This window comes from Echiichthys vipera (genome assembly GCF_963691815.1).
Source record: "Echiichthys vipera genome assembly, chromosome: 16".
NCBI lineage: Eukaryota > Metazoa > Chordata > Actinopteri > Perciformes > Trachinidae > Echiichthys > Echiichthys vipera.
The window spans coordinates 25908189-25929185 of NC_139841.1; the positions used below are offsets into that span (position 1 = coordinate 25908189).

At 43.7% G+C, this 20997-nt stretch overlaps 1 protein-coding gene across 1 annotated transcript; it reads right to left on the bottom strand.

Moving 5' to 3' along the window:
• Nucleotides 1-6804: 6804 nt before the first annotated feature.
• LOC310958625 (secretory carrier-associated membrane protein 1-like) lies at nucleotides 6805-20388 on the bottom strand. The gene is made up of 9 exons (XM_083929651.1): nucleotides 20225-20388; nucleotides 16419-16496; nucleotides 14565-14666; nucleotides 13865-13976; nucleotides 13412-13540; nucleotides 10017-10176; nucleotides 9822-9923; nucleotides 8845-8962; nucleotides 6805-8746 (listed from the first exon to the last, which is right to left on the bottom strand). Exons 1-9 carry the CDS (start codon nucleotides 20279-20281, stop codon nucleotides 8597-8599), a joined length of 1008 nt encoding a protein of 335 aa, XP_083785777.1. The 5' UTR covers nucleotides 20282-20388; the 3' UTR covers nucleotides 6805-8596.
• Nucleotides 20389-20997: the final 609 nt, after the last annotated feature.

Sequence of the window (20997 nt, forward strand, 5' to 3'; positions counted from 1 at the left end):
TTTGTTGGGAGTCAAGGCTTATTAAATAAAGGCTGAGACACGTCTATGACCTGATGGGAGTTTTGAGGTATGATCATAGACTGTATAAAAAATGGACGTAGCGTCTCCGTCGAGGTCCGTTCTCTCAACTTGATCCAAACGTCCTCGCCTACGGGTCGCCATCTTGTCAGACTTTGACTATTCCTCATTTCCTCTTGGGGGGAGGGTGATACGTCCATCTGGCTGACGTTTACCTCCGGAGAGAAGTGAGGGCCAGAGGCTAGCTGTCACTCAAGAGGCCACGCCCCTAATTATTCATAAACTTTAACCTCCAATAAAATAAAAACTAGCCTGGTACAAAAAATCCATCCCCCTCAGTGTTGTCATGGAGATATGACCTAAACATACAGACTACAATGTTTTTTTGTACCAGGCCTTAAACAGGTTTAATGATGCTGTGAAAACGGCCTGTTTAACATGGGGGTCAATGAGAAACTGCTCTGTTATGAAACCTGCCCCTAGTGGACACTCAGAGAACTGCAGTTTTTGGCACTTCCTGATTGGATCAACCAGGAAGTCGCTGTGGTGGGGGCTTTGGTATGTTGCATGTTTGATGTAAGAGGCTTACAGCAGATGGTGAACACTAAGGCCTTTTCGGGTATGCTCGAACGGATGGCGGACAATATACATATCTTTATTTCTCGTATGAAATATATTCCCACCCGAGGCCGACAGTGACACAAATCAATCATCCCCGTGTGTTTTTGTGTTACTGCACATGTTTGAAACACCAATGATATGGAGTTTAAGACATTCTGACATCTCTTTTGACCCTCCTTGGTCGGCGTCATGCAGAGCCAAGATGGCGCCTGCTAGAGCCGCCCACACTGACGGCTCTTTAGAAACCTCTGGGTGTCATTACGGATGTTTATATTTCATACAGTCTATGAGGATACATCAGCACTACGCCCCCTTTCACATTGTCACGTTATTGATACAACAACCACACATTTTCCACCTTCACCTCTTTCCCCCCCGGCTCCCGTTGACCTCCTGGTGTTTGTGTGTGGTCACAAAAACGACGAGTCCCTCCTCCATGTGGACTGCAGAGGAGCCTCATGGCACAACCCTGTGGCTCCCTTCCTCCGCCAGCGCACTCAAAACTAAACACACAGCGCTTGATGACTTCCAGATTAGGCACATGAAAAATCTGAAGAGTGCAGCAGAAACTCCGGCCTGTTTCGGTGCCAGAGGCTTTGAGTTTTTTCCTTCTCGAAGGAAGAGTCAGAGCGGACGAGAAGGAGGAGAGACAGCCGTTTACAGTTTCCTTTTACACCTCGTAGAGGAAGAATGCACGGTGATAACAGTCACTCGTGCAAAATAACCCTTCTGTGTTTAACTCCTCTTTCTTTTAAGACACAGGACATTTATTTTACAACATCTAAAGGTTGCAAATGAGTCAGTAAATGAGTCATCCATGGTTTGGTCATGTATATGTGTGTCTTTCCTTCTACCCACTCCACTGAACTCATCCGTGACAGCTGTGAGCGAGCAGCTGACAGTCAGAGACAGCTAACAGCAGGCCGGAGGTTGTTTTTCACACACTGTTGTAATGTATGAAAGCATTAAAGAAGAGAAGCCCTTGAATGTGTTATTCCTCCACGGTGCCCCTTCCTGTTGGCACTGAAGTGGGTCTGCTACCAGTTTCCTCTTTTGTGAGAGTGTCGCTCTGTTTTATTTCACACAGGCTTGTTTGAGCAGAGACTGAAGGACTCAGCACTCGATTGTCCTAAAGTGTGTGTAAGTGTGCATGGGTTGGATTATTGAGTGGGCCCTGGACCAGAGCCTCTGTGTGTAGTGATTTAATCAAACAACTACGAGGAACAAAATGACCACAAAGAAGAAGGTAAAAGAGTCACAAAGAGACACAGAATGGCCACAAACAGATGAAAAGCAACACCATGAGACTCAAAACAACCACAAAGAGATGGAAAACAACCTCAAAGAGACTCAAAACAACCACAAATAGACTCAAAACTACCACAGAGACTAAAAACAACCACAAAGAGACTATAAACAGCAACGAAGAGACTTAAAACAGCAACAAAGAGACTCAAAACAACCACAGAGACTCAACACAGCCACAAAGAGACTCAAAACAACCACAAAGAGAGTCAAAACAGCATCAAAGAGACTCAAAACTGCAACAGAGACTCTAAACAACCACAAAGAGACTCAAAATAGCAACAAAGTGACTCAAAACAACCACAAACAGACTCAAAACAACCACAAAGAGACTCAAAACAACCACAAAGACTCAAAACAACCACAAAGAGATGGAAAACAACCACAAAGAGACTCAAAACAACCACAAAGAGACTCAAAACAGCAACAAAGAGACTCAAAACAACCACCAAGAGACTCAAAACAACCACCAAGAGACTCAAAACAACCACCAAGAGACTCAAAACAACCACAAAGAGACACAAAACAACCACAAAGAGATGCAAAACGACCACAAAGAGGCTCAAAACAGCCACAAAGAGACTCAGAACAACCACAAAGAGACTCAGAACAACCACAAAGACACTCAAAACAGCCACAAAGACACTCAAAACAGCCACAAAGAGACTCAAAACAACCACAAAGAGACTCAAAACAACCACCAAGAGACTCAAAACAACCACAAAGAGACTCAAAACAGCCACAAAGCGACCCACAATGACCTGCACTAAGATGGGCGGGGGGCTTTTTACATGCCTGTGCCCGGGGGCCCCATAATCCGCCCATGTGTTTGTATATATATTTTTATAATAATCTATTATTTTGTCTGTTATTGAGTCATAAAAGTCTTCAATGTGATCCATTAAACAGAGAAAAGCAAGTGGGGAAAAGAAAAGTGTCGCTTTTCCAAAGCAGGACGTGAATAAGACGTCGACGAGAAGTCAATATTAAAGTTAAAATACCAAAAACAGAAGTGTGTTATGGGGAGAAACTGGGTTAAAATGAGTTATTTATACATTTGGTACGATGATTTCAACCTATTCTTAATACAAAATGAGCTTTAAAATGAACGTTAGGATACTATAATAATAAAAAAATACATTTAATTTGATTTTGTACAAAAAAAATCACGTTATTTTACTATTATTGTTTAAAACCAGTCGCAACTTTACATATAACTGAACATTTGAATGGTTAGTATTCATCCGTAATGCTCCTTTTGTAACGTAGACGTCTGCACACGTTATTTAAACGTGTGTAATTACTCTGCTGTTGATTTTAGGTATAACAACAGAATATTCAGCTGAGCTAAGCAGCAACACATTTGCACTGAAGTGAACTTTAATCTCATATTTTAAGACGACTACTGACCTCATCTGGTTTCCAGCCGCAGGTGCAACGAGCCCTCAGAAACATTGTCTGGGTGTTTCTACCATACACAGTACAGAGCAAGGGTTTGGACACATCTTCTCATTCGATGAGTTTTACTTTCTTTTCATGACTGTTGATGTTGTAGATTCACACTGAAGGCATCAAAACTATGAATGAACACGTGTGGAAATATGTACTTAACAAAAAAAGGTGTAAAACAACTGAAAACACGTCTGATATTCTAGTTTCTTCATAGGAGCCGCCTCTTGCTCTGATCACTGCTTTGCACACACTCTGCGTTCTCTTGATAAAATAGAATAGAATAGAAATACTTTAATGATCCCAGACTGGGAAATGATTATGTTACAGCAGCAGTGGGTCAGCAAATAAACACTTTGTACACAACATAAATAGAATCAAATACATACATAGTGTATATATACAGTGCACAGTGTGCTATAAACAATAAACAATAGTAATATATACAACAGAATATGGAAAATATACTATAACAATAATAACATATACAAAAAAAACAGTAGAGAGAGCAGAGTTCTCTGTCAGGCAGAGGTGAGAGAGTTATTATATACATATATTATATATATATTATTATTATTATAAACAGTGATGGAGAGATTTCCTGTATCTGTTGCTACGACAACCTTCCGGAGAAGGTGCTCCGCTGTCTGACCAGTGTGAGTTGGAGAGGGTGGAGAGGATGATCCATGATGGAGAACAGTTTTTTTTAGTGTCCTCCTCTCCACCACAACCTCCAGAGTGTCCTGTTTGCAGCCAATCACAGAGCCGGCCTTCCTGATCAGTTTGTTGAGTCTGTTGGTGTCGCTGGCTCCAACGATGCTTCCCCAACAAACCACAGCAAAGAAAAGTACGCTGATGATGAGCTTCAAGAGGTCGTCACCTGAAATGGACTTGTACTTATAAAGCGCCTTTCTAGTCTTCTGACTACTGAAGGTGCTTTCACAGTGTTTGTCACATTCACCCGTTCACACAGACATTCACACTGATGGCAGTGGACATCTACAGACCATCTACTCCAGGGGTGTCAAAGTGATCCAGCAAAGGTCCGCTGTGGCTGCAGGTTTTCATTCCAACCAAGCAAGAACACACCTGACTCGACTTACTCAATCACCTGAACTGTCTTCACACAGTTGATTTGTTGGACCAGGTGTGTTTTTGATTGGTTGGAATGAAAACCTGCAGCCACACGGCCCTTTACTGGATCACTTTGACACCCATGATCTAATGCAGGGCTGCCCGACCCTGCTCCTGGAGGGCCACTGTCCTGCATGTTTTAGGTTTCTCTCTGCTCCAACACACTTGAGTCTAACAATTATCAAACCTGTGACGAGCTCCACCTGCTTGATAACGAGCAGAGCATTAGAATCAGGTGTGTTGGAGCAGAGAGAAACCTAAAACATGCAGGACAGTGGCCCTCCAGGAGCAGGGGTGGGCAGCCATGATCTAATCTAACCATTCACACCACATTTACACACCCATGCGCAGCACGGGGAGCGATTCGGGGTTTAGTGTCTTGCACAAGGACACTTCGACATGTGGACCTGGGGAGATGGGGATCGAACCGCCAATCTCACGAATGGAGGACGACCCACTCTTTCACTGAGCCAGTCGCCAATGAAATGGTTTTCACTCCGCAGATGTGCCCTGACAGCTTCAATACGTGGGATTTCTTACATTATGAATGGAGTCAGGACCCTCAGTGTCCTGCAGTGTGTTGTGCAGAAGTCAGGTGGATCCACAGCTGATGGTCCAACTGAACACACTGTTTTGTTTGTATTATGGCGAGAAAAAAGCAGCAGAGTAAAGGAAAACGAGCAGCCGTCATCACCTTAAGAAGTGAAGGTCAGTCAGTCCGAAAGATTGGGAAAACTTTGAAAGTGTCTCCGAGTGCATCTACGATTTTCAGTCGTGAAAATAAAGAAAACTCTTTGACTGAGAACGTTTGCTCTGTCCTGTACATTAGAAAATGAACTTTAAACAAAAGAACAAACCATGAAACACGTACAGAAGAAGGTTCTTTATTCAGTGTTAATACAATAAATATACAAAACTCAAAATACCCGACATGCAAAGGTCAAAACCAGAGGGCGTCTCAAGGTCACACCACTTTAGAGCAAACAGCCGACCGTCTGCAAATCGTACAAAATATACAAACATCCCTTCCTATTTCTTTTCAATAATTTAATTTAAGATCGTGTTGTTAGAGTTAATTTGAACAATTGTCAGTGTTTCTACCACAAACCATGTCGGTTATGAAGCTTAAAGCCATCTACAGCGCACCACACGGTTCACATTAACGTCTTTCTCACTGAAATAAACCTCTAAGTACTGTAAATCAGTTTGATTCTGTTTAAAAGGAATAATCTCATGTTGCTTTGTACAGACATGTACTGAGGATTACACATGCGCCGGGTTCAGATTAAGTAAAAGTAAAAAGTGGGAGCAGAACAAAGGCGAGTCGCACGAAAGCTTTTTACAGAACAACACAAAAAGTCTCCAGGAAGTCAAGACGGAGGCCAGACCCTCAGCCAGACTCTGCCCCCGCACACACACACACACACACACACACACACACACACACACACACATTCATTCTTACTTAAAAAGGCCAGATCCCCTTTATTTACACTCCTACACGTCAAACACACACAAAGGCTTAACTGGCTTCAACATGAGACGCGACAGACACGTTCAAACTGTGGGAACTTCACGGCTCCTGCTGAAGAAAACGATGCGTTCAAAGACATTTTAGCAGGTAAAAATCTTTTGAAATTTCAACGACCACATACTGGAAATGAATGCAACTCAACAGGAACGACCTTTTCTTCATAGTCGATGCGTTTGATTGATGGAGTTCAGTGATCGTCGATCCACAATTGTCAGAAAATTACATCACGACATGCCTGGCCTGTTTTTTAATGATCTTTTTTTATTGCAATGTATTGATTAACAGCACATGTATTTAAAAACAGGGGCCAGTTAGCGTCTAATTTCATACATTATTCTGTTTTTTATGTACCTCGTCGTGCAAGTGAAGAGCGCATCCTGAGTAAAACTGAGGTAAGTCTCCGGTCGCACGAGAAAAGCTGGAGACGGGTTTCACTTTCCTCTTCAACAGGAAACTGTATAAACAGCTGTTACACACACAATAGTGGAGCTCCTCGCTGAGTGTCGTCACTTCATTTCTGTCTGGAGGAGATGATGCGAAAAGGGGAGGCTTCATGTGACGGTGTAGTGCACGGGTGTCAAAGTGATCCAGTAAAGGGCCGTGTGGCTGCAGGTTTTCACTCCAACCAATCAAGAACACACCTGACTCGACTTACTCAATCACCTGAACTGTCTTCACACAGTTGATTTGTTGGAGCAGGTGTGTTTTTGATTGACCTGCAGCCACACGGCCCTTTACTGGATCAGTTTGACACCCATGGAGTAGTGTTACATGTCTGGACGAATGTATCTACAGCGACGAGCAGGAAGGCGAGAGGCCGCCGTTATAAATATCCTTCCGTTTGCACAGGAACAAAGAACCTAAAGATTTAAAGTGCAACTTTTTTGATAACTTTCACAATGGATATGTAGACTGTTACACGCAAAAGATTTCAAGCAGATACATGCAAACTTTAAAGTGACAGTTCATCCAAATATCTAAAGAAAACCCTCAGAGAATCAAACCGTGCTTGTAGGCGAGAGAGATGCAAAGTCTTCAGTACTGGAGCTTTAACTTTTAGTCGATCAGCACGATGACGAATTACTTATTAAGTCATATTTTGAGCACTAAGACTAAAGAGAAGGTGTGTTAAAGGAGGGGATCTGCTGTGAGAGTGTGCGGTGTAGATCAGGACATGCACTTGAGGAACGCCAGATTGAGCGGTGTGAATTGAACCGCGCGCGCGTCTGTGTGACCGGTACAAATGCGAAAAAGCTTGTTTGAGCCTTAAGACTCTAGGTAGAGTTGCTTTGAGCTAAATGCTAACGCCAGCGAGACGACGTGCTCTCAATGACGGTGCTAAAATCCTTTTGCTAAGCAGGTACCACGTTTATCGCCATGTCGGCCATCTTAGATTGCTAATTAGCACTAACCACAAAGGGAATGTCAGTAGTTTTGCAGGAAGTTGGTCATAAACTAAAGTACTGGATAGTTATTTCACTTAAAAAGTACAAATGTGAACCTCATGGTGGCGCTAGAGGGTAATGGAGGGTCAGGAGATCACCAAATTCAGCAGGACTCATCCTCCGAGGATCATGAAAGTATTTGTGAAGTCGCACGGCAATCCATGAAACATCTGTTGAGGTGTTTCAGTCTGCGCCACAGTGGTGCATGACCGCACACTCAATATCTCTGAAACAATTCAAATACGCTTCCTCTGCAGATTATCGGACAGCAGTGTACAAGACTGAACGCTCGACACTCAAACAAGACTTTGGGTGACGTGTCACTTTAAGGTTGCAAAAACGAAGAAGGCAAGGCAGTGAACTAGAATGCACAGCATTCATCTTCAACAATACATGGTCACTCCACCGGGGGGCAGCAGTGTTGAGTTACAGCAAAACAAATCCAGAGAATGCTGCTGCTGCGTCGTGTGCATTAATCGTCAACTAGAGAGTGTGTGTATGTATGTATACATAAATATATGTGACTTCCATTTGTCCGGTAATAAATTAATTCAAAAAAGAGGAAGTGGTGATTAGGCAGAGAAATCGAGGACGCACAGTCAGGAAGTCGAGGACGCTGGGGAGAACTTGCCGTGGGAAACACCCCAGGTAGCGTTAGAAAGTCAGACTTGGTTCGGCTACATTAGAATCTGTCAGCAGAGGACGGACCTGACATGTAAAGAGGCACACGAACATTCATTTAGTTGGCCACACACACACACACACACACACACACAAACTCACACAGAGGAAATAAAGTTGAGCACGCTGGTTGAGTGGTAGGCGTGCGGCGTCAGCGAGGGGGTCCCAGAGTCTGTTCGCAGTGGTTTGTTTTTCTCACTCGGACTCAGATGACAGAAGGGCGACTGGACGGCCGGCCCAACTGTGGCGCCCCTCACACGAAACATTTTGATACTGTCAGAAGGCCGGGGGACTCTCCGTGTGTTCAAACAGGGCAGTTGGCTCAAGTGGAAGATGGGTGTGAGCAGAGGAGGGGGAAGGGTTCGGGGGTACGGGTTGGACGGGGTGCTGAGCGAGCTCTCGACGCCGATCAGATCTGCTCCTTGAAGCCTCCTTGCGCAGCCCTGGTGGCGGCGGTAGCAGCCGCCGTCTGGACCGTCTTGTTGGACATGACGCCTGTGGCGAACTCCTGCTGGGCCTTCGCGAAGCTGGCGTCGGTGGTGCGGTACATCGCGTGGACCTGATGGGGGGGATAAAAATAAAAAGAGAGGCATTACAATGGAGCAGAGATAAATAGAGGTTACTTAGACTTCCTTTAGGTTTGCCGTGCGTCTCTACCTTCTTGAACATGATGAGAGACATGACAGCCAGTGAGGTGAAGAGAGCAGCGATGAGGATCATTATGATGCCCACTGGGATGCTGCGATTCAGGCCGGTCAAAGCGGAGATCCACCCGCTGCAGACGAGACAGTGATTAAAAGGATAAAGTTATGATAATCCGTATTTTTCTTTTGGTCAACTATGAAAAATTAATAACAGCACTGTAGTTTACTTTGACTCAATCTCTCTCACACCGCCCCGCTCATAAATACTCAAATGTGTATGAATCCGCAGCTGAAAATAGTCCCTAACAAAAGCATATACTGTATATTTGTGACCTGTTTTCACAATAGGGAAGAAGAAGAAAATACTAAGGGACAGAATAACACATTTAACCACGTTTGCATGCACGACATATTCAGATTTGGGCCCTTGTTTCAAAGAAGACAATATTCCCACTGTTTGAATGTATTCCACTAAAATTCCTGTTTACATGCAGCTGTGAAAAATAGGATTTAAAGGGGAATAATAGTGGAATATTAGTGTGCATTTAAACATAGTCAGTGTTGATTTTGGTCTTTGTAGTAACTCCTGCGGTGTGTCTCTTGAACCACCGCACTGAGTCCAGTTTGACTGAATGTCTTGAACTCAGAACACAGCTAACGTTTATGATTATTTTCTTCATTTACCATTTGAAACAAAAACAAAAATACAATATCTTTCACACCAGGATGACGTCTTTGAAAGCCCAATGACATTTAATCATATATAATTATCTAATAATGTCACATTTATGAAGCGGGAGACATCAAATCTTTGGCATTTTGCTTGAATTGCTTCAATTATCAAAACAGTTGCTGAGCGGGTTTCCGTCAAACAACTTAATAATTAACTGCCTTATTGTTGCAGCTCTTAAATTACAAAACACCGTTATAACCCATGATGCACTAAACACACACACACATTGCCGTGTTTCTTCTTGACGGGTTTCTCACCTGGCGCCCCAACCGGTGATGCCAATACACTGGAGCACGTAGATGCCAAACTGACAGATGTACACGAAGAAGAAAGCGAAGAACCTGAACGAGCTGTCACTCCTGCAGAGAGAGAGAGAACAACAGCATATAAACAACCACTGTGGAACTCTTTACTTTGAACACGCAAGTCCAGAATGCATTTGCGTCGTTTACCTGAACGCCCCGTAAAGCGGTCTGTACCAGCAGACGAAAGAACAAGGTGTGAAGAGCAGGCACCAGAGGATGGACAGGCCGAAGTCCATCCCGCGTGACGTGTCCACGCAGAACCAGGCCAGGCAGCCCACCATGTTAGCCAGCAGCGTCCCGGCATGAACTGAAAAAAGGAAATGTACAGTAAGTGTCTGGATGGATAGTGGGACAGTGGGACAGTGTGGCGGCTTCTCTGTGTCACTGTTTCTGTCCGGGCCTGGAAAGTCGGCAGCTCTTTTTCAGCTCGTGTCCGGTGTCCTGACGCTGCTGCACACTGACGCCTAGTATTTCAACATGCGGCACGGAGCAGGATGGAGAACCCAACACACACATTCATTTAATGATTCATTATCACTATTTGCTCTCGGGGTCCTGCAGGGTTCCCACACCTTTTCACTGACAAGATATCAAACTTTATGGGAGCCTGTGGGATTAGAGGGAGGAACCATTGTTTAGTGTAATTGCACAGGAAGTTGCTGCTCGATGCTTTGAAATGTTCGGACCAGACAGAACCGGTAGAGACAGTCGCTTCTGCGTAGCGTGAACGCCGCTGATGTCTAGACTGGTGGTTTTCAAAGTTGGGACCAAATCATAATCAGAAAATATAATTTATAATAATAGAACATATCAAAATGTTATTTTCCATGCTCATCTTTCTGATTGCCTGACAGTCAAAACATCGTATACCCCTGGCGGTTTGCACCATTTATGGAGCTGCTTTGCTCCTCAAGCTAGCATGCTAGCTCAAAATGAACAGTTTTTGACAAGAAAGGGACCGAAGGAGCAGACCAACATCCCTGCTGTGGACGACACTGCAGCAAGAAAACCTAAGAGCCCCTGGCAAACTCCAATCAGAAAGTATGAGGCAGCATACATTAAGTATGGCTTCACAGACAAACAGAAAAATGGCCACGATTTCCCGAAATGTGTGCTCTGTCCGGAGACCGAGTGTTTGAAACCTTCAGCGTCACTTGATACAAAAACATCTAGGAGAGGCCGACTATCTGCTGCGTTCACACAGCAGGCTACTGGTCCCGAGCGGGCCCTGAAGGCATCATTATTAGCTTCATACCACATTGCTCTGCAAAAAAATCTCACAAGATCGGAGAAGATTTGCTTTTACCAACAACCGAAAACGTTCTTAAAGTTGATGTGTGATATATTTTGTGGCATTGTCGGTGGGTTTGAAGAGGGGGTCCCCGACCAGGAGCTAATCCTGTTGTGGGGGGCCTTGGCATGGAAAAGTTTGGGAACCCCTGGTCCAGACGAGGAATATGTCTGTGTGAATCTGTGGGGGTTTCACATCACAGTGTCAAATGTGGCACATGCCTGCTTGTTGACATATCACAAGTGAGCGGGGGAGGTGCCGATGTGTGCTCAAGATCAGGGCTGCCCGATCCTGCTCCTGGAGGGCCACTGTCCTGCATGTTTTAGGTTTCTCCCAGCTCCAACAAACCTTCTTAAACCTGTGACGAGCTTCAGCTGCTTGATAACGAGCGCATCATCAGACTCAAGTGTGTTAGAGCAGAGAGAAACCTAAAACATGCAGGACAGTGGCCCTCCAGGAGCCGGGGGTTGGGCAGCCCTGCTCCAGATCCTTTCAACAAAAAGCGTGAAATTCTTCGCTTTTATCGGACTAATCTGAGGAGAAACTAAAAGAGGAATGAGTGAAACTTGACTGAAATCTGTGTCTAACCCAGCCTTGAAGCAATCATCTGACCGAGTCACTTCATCAGGAGGGGCCACATGACTGCAGCACGTGCCTCCCATCATGTGGCTACTGAATGCCATTCATTCCCTGAATCCCAGATGGAATTTTTTTTTTTTTACTACGATTAGGACAGAGCTGTAAAAGCTGTTGTAGGAAGAAGAAAAGCCGTTTCTCTCATTCAGGGGGTCAAACGGGGCAAATGCAATTCAGAGAAACCACAGGAGAATGGTTTTGTGTGCTTTGTGTTTTTAGAGCAGATTTAGGGCGCACTCCCACTGTGCGTCCGTCCTGTGCCCCGTGCTTTAGGGTCCTTGTCCCCCCCTCCAGACCCGTTGGTACTAACACTACCTGGGCCTCGGTGAATGCTTCTTGCTGCCTATACGTCATCACGCCGTAACACGTCACACGCATTGATGACGTCATGGCGATGCGTGGCTTTGTTTCCAGATCTTTCCGTAGACCTCTGAGTTTTTGTGCGTCTTGTCGACTGTTTTTGAATCTTTTCATCGACCAAATCTGCAGTAAACACTCCACCTCCGCATCACACCAACGTGAACCTTTCACCGCCATTGTTTTAAATGTCCGCGCATGGTCCCTCCTTCTTTTTTCTATGTCCCAACAGGCGCACAGGAAATGACCTCAGAACCGCCGTAGACCTCGTGCTCGGGCTTGTACACGTGCGCACGCTCGTGCTCGTACATGTGCAAACGTGCTTTACAGAAGCCCACCTCTCCCAAACGGGCCTTGGCCGGCAAAGCGTGCGGCAGCTAGTCGCGGTACGGTTGCACTCACACTGGTCAAACGAACTAGGCTTTACCCGTAAAACCTGTTTGGGCGCGGTACGGATGGACAGTGTGAGTGCGCCCTTACTTAACTGTAACACTGTTCTATCAACATGAACCAGGACTTTTATTGCATTAATTCCAAATAAAGCCTGTGACAAAGACTTTATCTTTGAGTAGAACGTGTTTTTATTTGGGCAGCAGAGAGTGAATGTGTGAATATTCACAGGCGTGTGAATGGCAGCAGTTTGTATGAACGCCCACCACGAAAAAGACTCAGAATGATGAATTATAGAAGTGTGCGGCGTTTGCCATCTGTTCCCTAAAAAGCTCGAGGGCGAAGAGCCAGGCTACATAAAAGACACTTTGAGGGGGTTTCTCTCATTCTGGTTTAGTTGCATTAACGGGGGGCAAGCAAATAAATCCATACATTGATATTTTAACTTAATATAATAGTAATATTTGAAGATTCACAACTTTATTCATGGGATTTTGTGACAGTAGCTTGTATTAAATCCTTGATTTGTGGATGAATTAAGACTGCAAAGCTTCCAGGGGGAGTGAACGTGATTCATTTGAAGCTCATTTAATTTTAAAGATCACACAATTAATCATTTAATTGCTTGGTCTGTAAAATGTAAAACATCCATCAGGAGTTCCTTAAACCAGAGGTGAAAGTCCAACAACCAGTTTCAGTACTTTTACTTGAAAGTGTCTTCAAACCAGTTGCAAATTGTTCATCTTCTATCAACCGATCGACTCATTTCTTCAGCTGGAGATGACCGTAAACAGATTATTTGGGTATATCTCTGTTCAGGTAAGTATTAGTGATTAGTGATGAAAAGTGATAAAAGAAAGCCACTCACACATCCAGAGGTAGTACATGATCTTAACCGTCTTCTGAAACTCTACGGGGATGTCCACTGTGATGTCGTGGTAGAAGCAGGGCCCCACGGGGAACTTCTCCGGGAGGGGAGGCCAGTTGTTTTTCCTGCCTGAAACGGGACAATCAAAAAATATGAGTTCAAGTTTTACGGTGACCGAGAGTTGACCTGTAAAGGTCGGTGTTGGTTGGTGTTGATTCATAACATTTAAAGGTGCTGGTACGGAGCCAGGCTAGCTGTTTCTCCCCGCTTCCAGTCTTCATGCTAAGCTAAAGCGCCATGTTTAGCGTACAAACCATAGACTGTCAAAATAAATGCAGCCACGTGACGTCGCCCCTGGAAGCTACGTCTGTGACTTTGAGCCTGTCTGTACGTGGAAATGGTGTCATCGTTCTGGTCTGACGCTGTGTGTTGGCGTTGGTGTCGGACACTGACCTCCTGAAGCACTGAGCGACTGCATTTCTCTCTCCCGGCGGTCCAGCTCCGCAGCTTTCCTTTCCAGCTCCTCCTGCCTCCTCAACAGCTCAGAAGCTGCTCCTGACTGCTCCTACACACACACACACACACACACATACACATACATACATATAAAACAGATGCCAACATATATATATATATATATATATATATATATATATATGTATGTGTGTATATATACACATATAATGGTGGTAAAAGTACATCATCGTGTCATGTAATTCTCCGTTTCTATTTCTGGAATACATCAAATTCTCTACAGGGGCAGCGGGAGGAGAGACATGGCAACAACTAGTTCCCAGGAGCCGACCTCCAAATGAGATGCACCATCACACATTAGTTCCTCTGCCTGCCTGGATTTCTCTCCGACTCTGTGTCTCCTTAAAAAACCGCAAAGCCCAGTGACAGATAGACACAGCCTCCCGCGGAGCTACTTTCCCACAAACTCAGCATGAAACCAGCTGTCGCGTTAATATGTTTTCTGCCTTCAGTGCAGGATCTCTGCTGGTGACGCTCAAGCTAAATCATTAGACATGTCACAGCCTGCTGGATTAAAGACACGCACAATCAAATCAGCATTGTGACGGTGTGAAAACAAGTCTGTTAAACACGACAGTCTGAGTGGGAAAAGAGCATGGAGCTAAAGAGAAATAAGTACCTGAGCCTGTGAGTAGGTTGGAGGCTCCTCTGTGGGTTTCATGATGGCTGGTTGTGTGTTGATGGTGGGTGCCGAAGCCTTGGGTCCCATACCCGGAGGCGTCTACGGAGGAAACATACGCATTTATAGACAAACCCTGTTAACCGGTTACCATGCTGTGGCACCGAAAACAAATCCACACATCACAAACAGCCAGAAATGCTACAAAATGAGGAATTCATTTTACTGAAAATGGTGAATATCTTTTGTAACAGCGGCCTTTTGAACAGAGCTGCCTCCAGTTAGTCAAAATCTACGTTAAAATAACATTAATTACATGAAAATCAAGCAGTTGAGGTCAGTTGCGTTAATGTTTTTTCTTTACTTGCATCAACGTAAATCAACTTTCCTGCAGCGATTTTTTACCTGCACCTGTACAAACGGGTTTATTTGTTAGCAGTTATTAAATAACAACAAAGAATAAAGTTAATTGTCATATTTAATCTTTACTTCAGTGAGGTCATACGGCACTCTGGCATGTTTTTCGGGAAAACCGCCTTACTCTAAGACTTGCGGCAAACTGCGCAATACATCGTTGTTATAGTTTCTTCCACATCCTCTCACGCTCTAAATTCCTGTTTCCTGGATCATTGAAATGCTTGTTTGCACTTCGGCTCATAAACTTTATCTTTACCAAGTCTTTATTGCACATGTGCAACTTCCAACAGAGATGGCTCACTCCTTTGCTACTTCCATCACCAGCTCTGGAACAAATGACATGTGTAATTCTTTAACAGGGAGTTGGGTAGCTATATTAACCTGACGCGGCATTTTACTTATGCAACAAACATGTTAAGAGTGAACAGAACTGAGAAAAAAAAAAAAATCAAAACTCTACTTACTAGCTCTCAACCACATCTCATGGTCTGTCTCAGCAAATAAACTGCCTGTTCAAAGCTCCCAAATGATAATGTCGTTCCATAAACTGTTCCTAGAGGTCAAGCTTTGACTTAAGACACATGGTTGCACGAGCAGTTCGACCTGCGACTGATTTCCTCCAATAAACCTCTCTCAGATCAATGCATTTGAATAATAATGAGACCCGAAGAGGTCGGACTATCCAATATTTTACAAGACAAATGAGCAAATATTGAAGAAAATATCTAAATTTGAATGGCTGAACATTATTTTTCTTCTTCCCTGCCCCATTGATCATCTCACGAGTCCTTTGAGAGGTCCTGACATCCTGAAATCACTACTCTAATCAATACTGTTATTATATTTTACTTTATGGATCATGCTTGCAGGGTGACACGGTGGTGTGGTGGTTAACACTGTCGCCTCACAGTTAGAGGGTTCCTGGTCTGAATCCCTTCTGTGTGGCGTTTGCATGTTGTCCCCGTGTCTGCGTGGGTTTTCTCCGGGTTCTCCGGTTTCCTCCCACAGTCCAAAGACGTGCAGGTGTTCGGTTCATTGATGACTCTAAATCACCCGTAGGTGTGAATGGTTGTCTGTCTCTGTTCGTCTCTATGTGTCCTGTGATTGACTGGTGTCCTGTCCCCACCTGTGACCCCGCCTCACGCCCAATGTCAGCTGACAGGGACAAGCGCTTGAAGATGAATGAATGATCATGCTTGCACGCAGTGAGATCTGTTAAAATTGAGCTAAATGATAAACTGAAGATTTGTGTGCGATTCATATTCTAATGCTTGGAATCATATTTGTCTTATTTCTGATTCAACACAACCTTTAATAAAAGTGACCAGCACATCGCCACGGCTACCGCGTCACGTGAAAGTCAGAAATAACACGAATAGAGCTAAATCAATCGTCTGAGTCCGGTTAGTGTTGTGTGACAAGTGTAAAAGCACTCACTGGCTTGGCATCGGTGAAGGGGTTGTACTCCTCCAGCCCCGGAGGAGCGGCCTGTCGTACTTGTGTCACCGATGGATCCTGAGGAAACACGCGGGAACATTTTCATCAAGCAAAACACAAACTGAGAAGTTTACTCAAACGTCATGAATAGTTCTGGTGTGAGAAAAGTCACTCTTCATGTGTCTATCGTTGTGTTTCTACAGAGGACAGCAGTGGAAGCGTCACCGTGAAAACGGCTCATGCGAGTGTAAAAACCCGCCATTACTCTGTCAGATGAAGGCCAAATAACCCTCTTTATTCAAAATGCAACAGGCCTATAATTCAATACTGGCAAAGACGGGATGATTCCAATCATTTCCAAGTGAAGACGTCTATAAATAACCAAGTACATGAGGTTCAGAAGAGGAGGAGGAGGAGGAGGAGGAGGAGGAGGGGTAGAATGCTTCTGGCGGCTGAAGACAGAAATAAAACGTGTTTGTAAAATGTGTTTTTCTAGTACGCTGCGCTCAGCATAAAAGCTGCTAAAGCACTTCCAGATCCTTTTAGGCACATTCTTGATTCACGAGACGAGCAAATTCAAACAGCCTCGTCGACAAAAGGCTCGTTAAGGCCAGTTTTACTATGACCCATGTAAACACACTTCAGGAAAGACCCACATTGTGCTGCCTCTTTAAAAGGGGACACTTAAGTGCAACTATGTTTACTTGTGGGGAGGATTCCAGAGCTGCAAAGATTACAACTATTGTATTAGTAAATAAATACTGTTTGAGTAATGTTTTCAAAAAAAGAAGTACAATTTCTCTGAATCCAGCTTCTTAAATGTGAATATTTTCTGTTTTTCTTCCTTCTCTATGACAATAAACTGAATATATTTTGAGTTGTGGACAAAAACGAGACTTTTGAGCACGTCAACACTGATCTACAGCTTTCACCATTTTCCAAACAATTTTTCCAAGCAATAAATCCAGAAAATCATAAACAGATGCATCGATAATGAAAATAATAGTTAGTTGAAGCCCTGATACATTAAACCATCAAATATCAGCTACCACAAACCTTAAAAGCACAGTTTTATTAGCGTCTCCTGCCTCCTATTTGCATGCAAAGTCCCTGTTCCTGCATGCACCAGTGAAGCAACACTACTTCTTTTTGTTCCAGGCTTACCATCAGCTGCTGTCAGTCACGCACTAGTTTCATTCAAGACGCTGCTCAAGATAAACATCCAATCTGCGTATTCCTGCAGTGTTATCCTTATCCAGCCTCAGTGCGCTCCTCTCGCTGTCTCTCTGACTCTTAAGTTTCTGGGAGCATCTCGCCCGCTGCCACACACACACACACACACACGCATACGCACACACGCACAGGCTGCAACTTGTCACCAGACCAGGGTCATAAATATTTCAGGCTGTGTCGTGTTTAAACTTTAATGTCGCCTTATTGCACAGCCAAACATACACTAACCCACAGAGTTTGCATCTCGAAATCTATAGTTACAAAAATCAAAAATCAAAAGATGCACTTGTTGCAGTCTGCCTGTGTGAAAACTAATTTCACGGTTAGGGATTTCCTGTCACCTAACGAGGCACTGACGTGTATCTGTCGTGGTCCTGATGGGGCTGGAAACAAAACAGGCTTTGTGCTGCATGGGGAGGCGCAGACGTCCCACTATAACTTTACCGAAGACTTCAACACTTGCTCTGCTGTACCGTATTTGATGGCGAAGCTGCTAAACCCACCGCTGGGTCAGCAGCGGGGTGAATACCAGTCGGGAGTCCGTGCTCCGGGAGGGTCTCTACGACATTTCAAACTTGATTAAGCTGCTCAGACGACACAATGCGACATCTCTGCTTCCTTTAATGATTTTTAACAACTGACATCGAAGCTTCATTTCTAAAAATTAGCCCTCATCCAGAGAAATAGGCCGAAACAGAGCGAACAATCTGATGCATGACTGGGCAGTGATGAAATTTAGCAGGAGAGGTGCCAGCGGGGATCCTTGCACCACATGTCGGCGCCATATGATTTCATGAAGTATTGAAGATAGCTCAGAGAAGGGAACACAGCTCCATTTCTCCTCAGGCACAGAAACGGAAAAAAAAAGTGAGCTAATAAATGACAGAAAAATGGCACAGCGGCGGGGGTTCGTTAGTCATGGCAGTATGTTAATGACGCACCATGAATAATTCACTTATCATGCATCTGTAAGGTCAAACTGTGCCGTCAGCGTCTTTCCCTGTCACGCACTGAGCGAACAACATTTTCTCAGCGAAACATTACAACCTCTAAGAAGGGGAGAGATCAGTTTCTGTAGCCGTGAGCTCACACACAGGAATGTCTGTGCCGTAATGTTTCAGATCATTTATACTTCAACTCATTTAATCAGAAGAAAGTTAAGTGGTTCATTCATTCATTCCTCTTCAACCGCTTGTCCCTGTCGGGCTCATGGGGGGGGGGGGGGCGGGGGGGGGCTGGAGCCGATCCCAGCTGACATTGGGCGTGAGGCGGGGTCCACCCTGGACAGGACGCCAGTCTATCACAGGGCATTAATTGGTTCATCCCCTGACAATTAATTTGATATATTTTTAATAGTTTTTTTAAAAAACATATCTTTATAAAATACTTTGTTCTGTTTGGTAAAGTATAAATATCCACATTAATTTATTTATAGAACACAAAAATCTAGGAAAGCGTAGCCATTTCAGTGTGCGTTTTAATGTCGTTTCTCTCCTTTCTCTCAGTCCATGGAGTGAATGCTCGGCCTATAGTGACTCTGGTTTTTGCCCGTCTTCGCTCACTCAGTTGCTGGGACAAATAAACAGCTGCAGGATTGGCAAACTCCATTTCACCCAGTGCCAGCCTACAGTAGCTGCACCCAACAACAGACAACCCTGTCAACCCCGCAATGCGGCCGCTTAATGGCTGGTACAATGTAAACAGAAAGTCATTGTCAAACCCGTCAAAAAATGTTTTAAATAATAATTCAGACTAAACATATATTTTTATGTAAAAGCAATACTTCCATTCTGTACCTATCCAAACGCCTCGTGGGTGTATTATTATCATTTCCCCTAAATATAGCTTTTAATGAAAATTCTACAAGTTCAACCTTTATTAGCCTATTTATACTTGTGTGAAAGCGATTATCCCCTTGGGGACAATAAATAACCTTACCTAAAGAGCCTATTTAAAATGTATTTCTGCAAGAATCACCTCCTCAAATCCTGCACATCATGTTGAGTTATTAATACTATCTGTGGTTTGGTATATATAAAGTCCTACGGGGGATCAAATCTGGTGAAACAATCCATTTAATGCCCAACACATGCATTAATACATGACCAGCCTTTTGAAAAGCAGTTTAGTGTGTGCACTTAATAAACACATATGTTCATGTTCCCTTTAAAGGGGCTATAAGATGTGTACAGACAGGTGTAAAGCTGAAGCTGGGAGTATAATGTATCCTGCTGAATCAGAAATAACACCTGCTGTAGCACCAGGGAGGCTAGCAGAAGGCGTGAAGCTAGCTAACACAACAACACTGCCTGGTACTTTGACATATACTGTGGGACTCTGACATATACTGTGGGACTCTGACATATACTGTCACAGGCTGTAACTAAAGCCTAACAACAAGTGAATTCACGTTTTGGTAATTGCTGATATTACAAATATTAAACCCGTTTAGGTTTATCACAGCTGCTTAGCCCAGAACCACCCAGTGTTTGACTTTCCCTGCTGAGTAACTGTTGTTATTAATGTGAAATAATGCTAAAGCTAGTGTGGCTAACGCAGCTAGCTGACGTTACCTGAAATGGGTTGCTGATCTCCGGGTCCGCGAACGGGTTGTGGTCGAAATCTGACATTTTCTCCCCAAGAGGACGACTGCAGGTGTCTAAAAACTAAGTATAGTGTGTGTTTATAAGTTCCGAAACACCGATTGGGTTTGAGGTAGACGCAGGAGATGACAAACGGTCGGAGGTGAAGTGAAGTGAAGTGTTGACTGTGACCAGAAACGCTATCAGCCGATTGGTCAGAAACGGATGACGTGTGGTACAAAGGCGGAAGTAAAGAAACGTCAGGTTTTTTGTTTTTTAATTATTATTTTTTTAAATTTATTTAATGTGTGTTTTTGCGAAACGTCACGTCCTAGATACACAAGTGGTGGACGAAATACTTATAATAAAAAATAAAAATAAAATAAAAATAAATCCAAGCAGATCCTTGTATTTCTACTATTAAATTTCAATTTAATTCAATTCAACTTTATTTATAGTGCCAAATCAAAACAAAAGTTATCTCAGGACACTTGACAGTCCACACTCTATGACTTATTTATTATTTACAAAGACCAAGCAATTGCATTTGAGTGGACTATAATTGTATTTATTTGTATTATTCGTATCAGTAGACACAAGCAACGTTACAGTTGGAATATTCTCTGTAACAGAAACAAGTTAGACTGGACATCTAACAATTATACAAAACAAACCCAACACACACACTAGTATGGCTGAAAATATTGAAATTCAGTTGATATGGGCCAAACAACAACAACAACAACAACAACAACAACAACAAC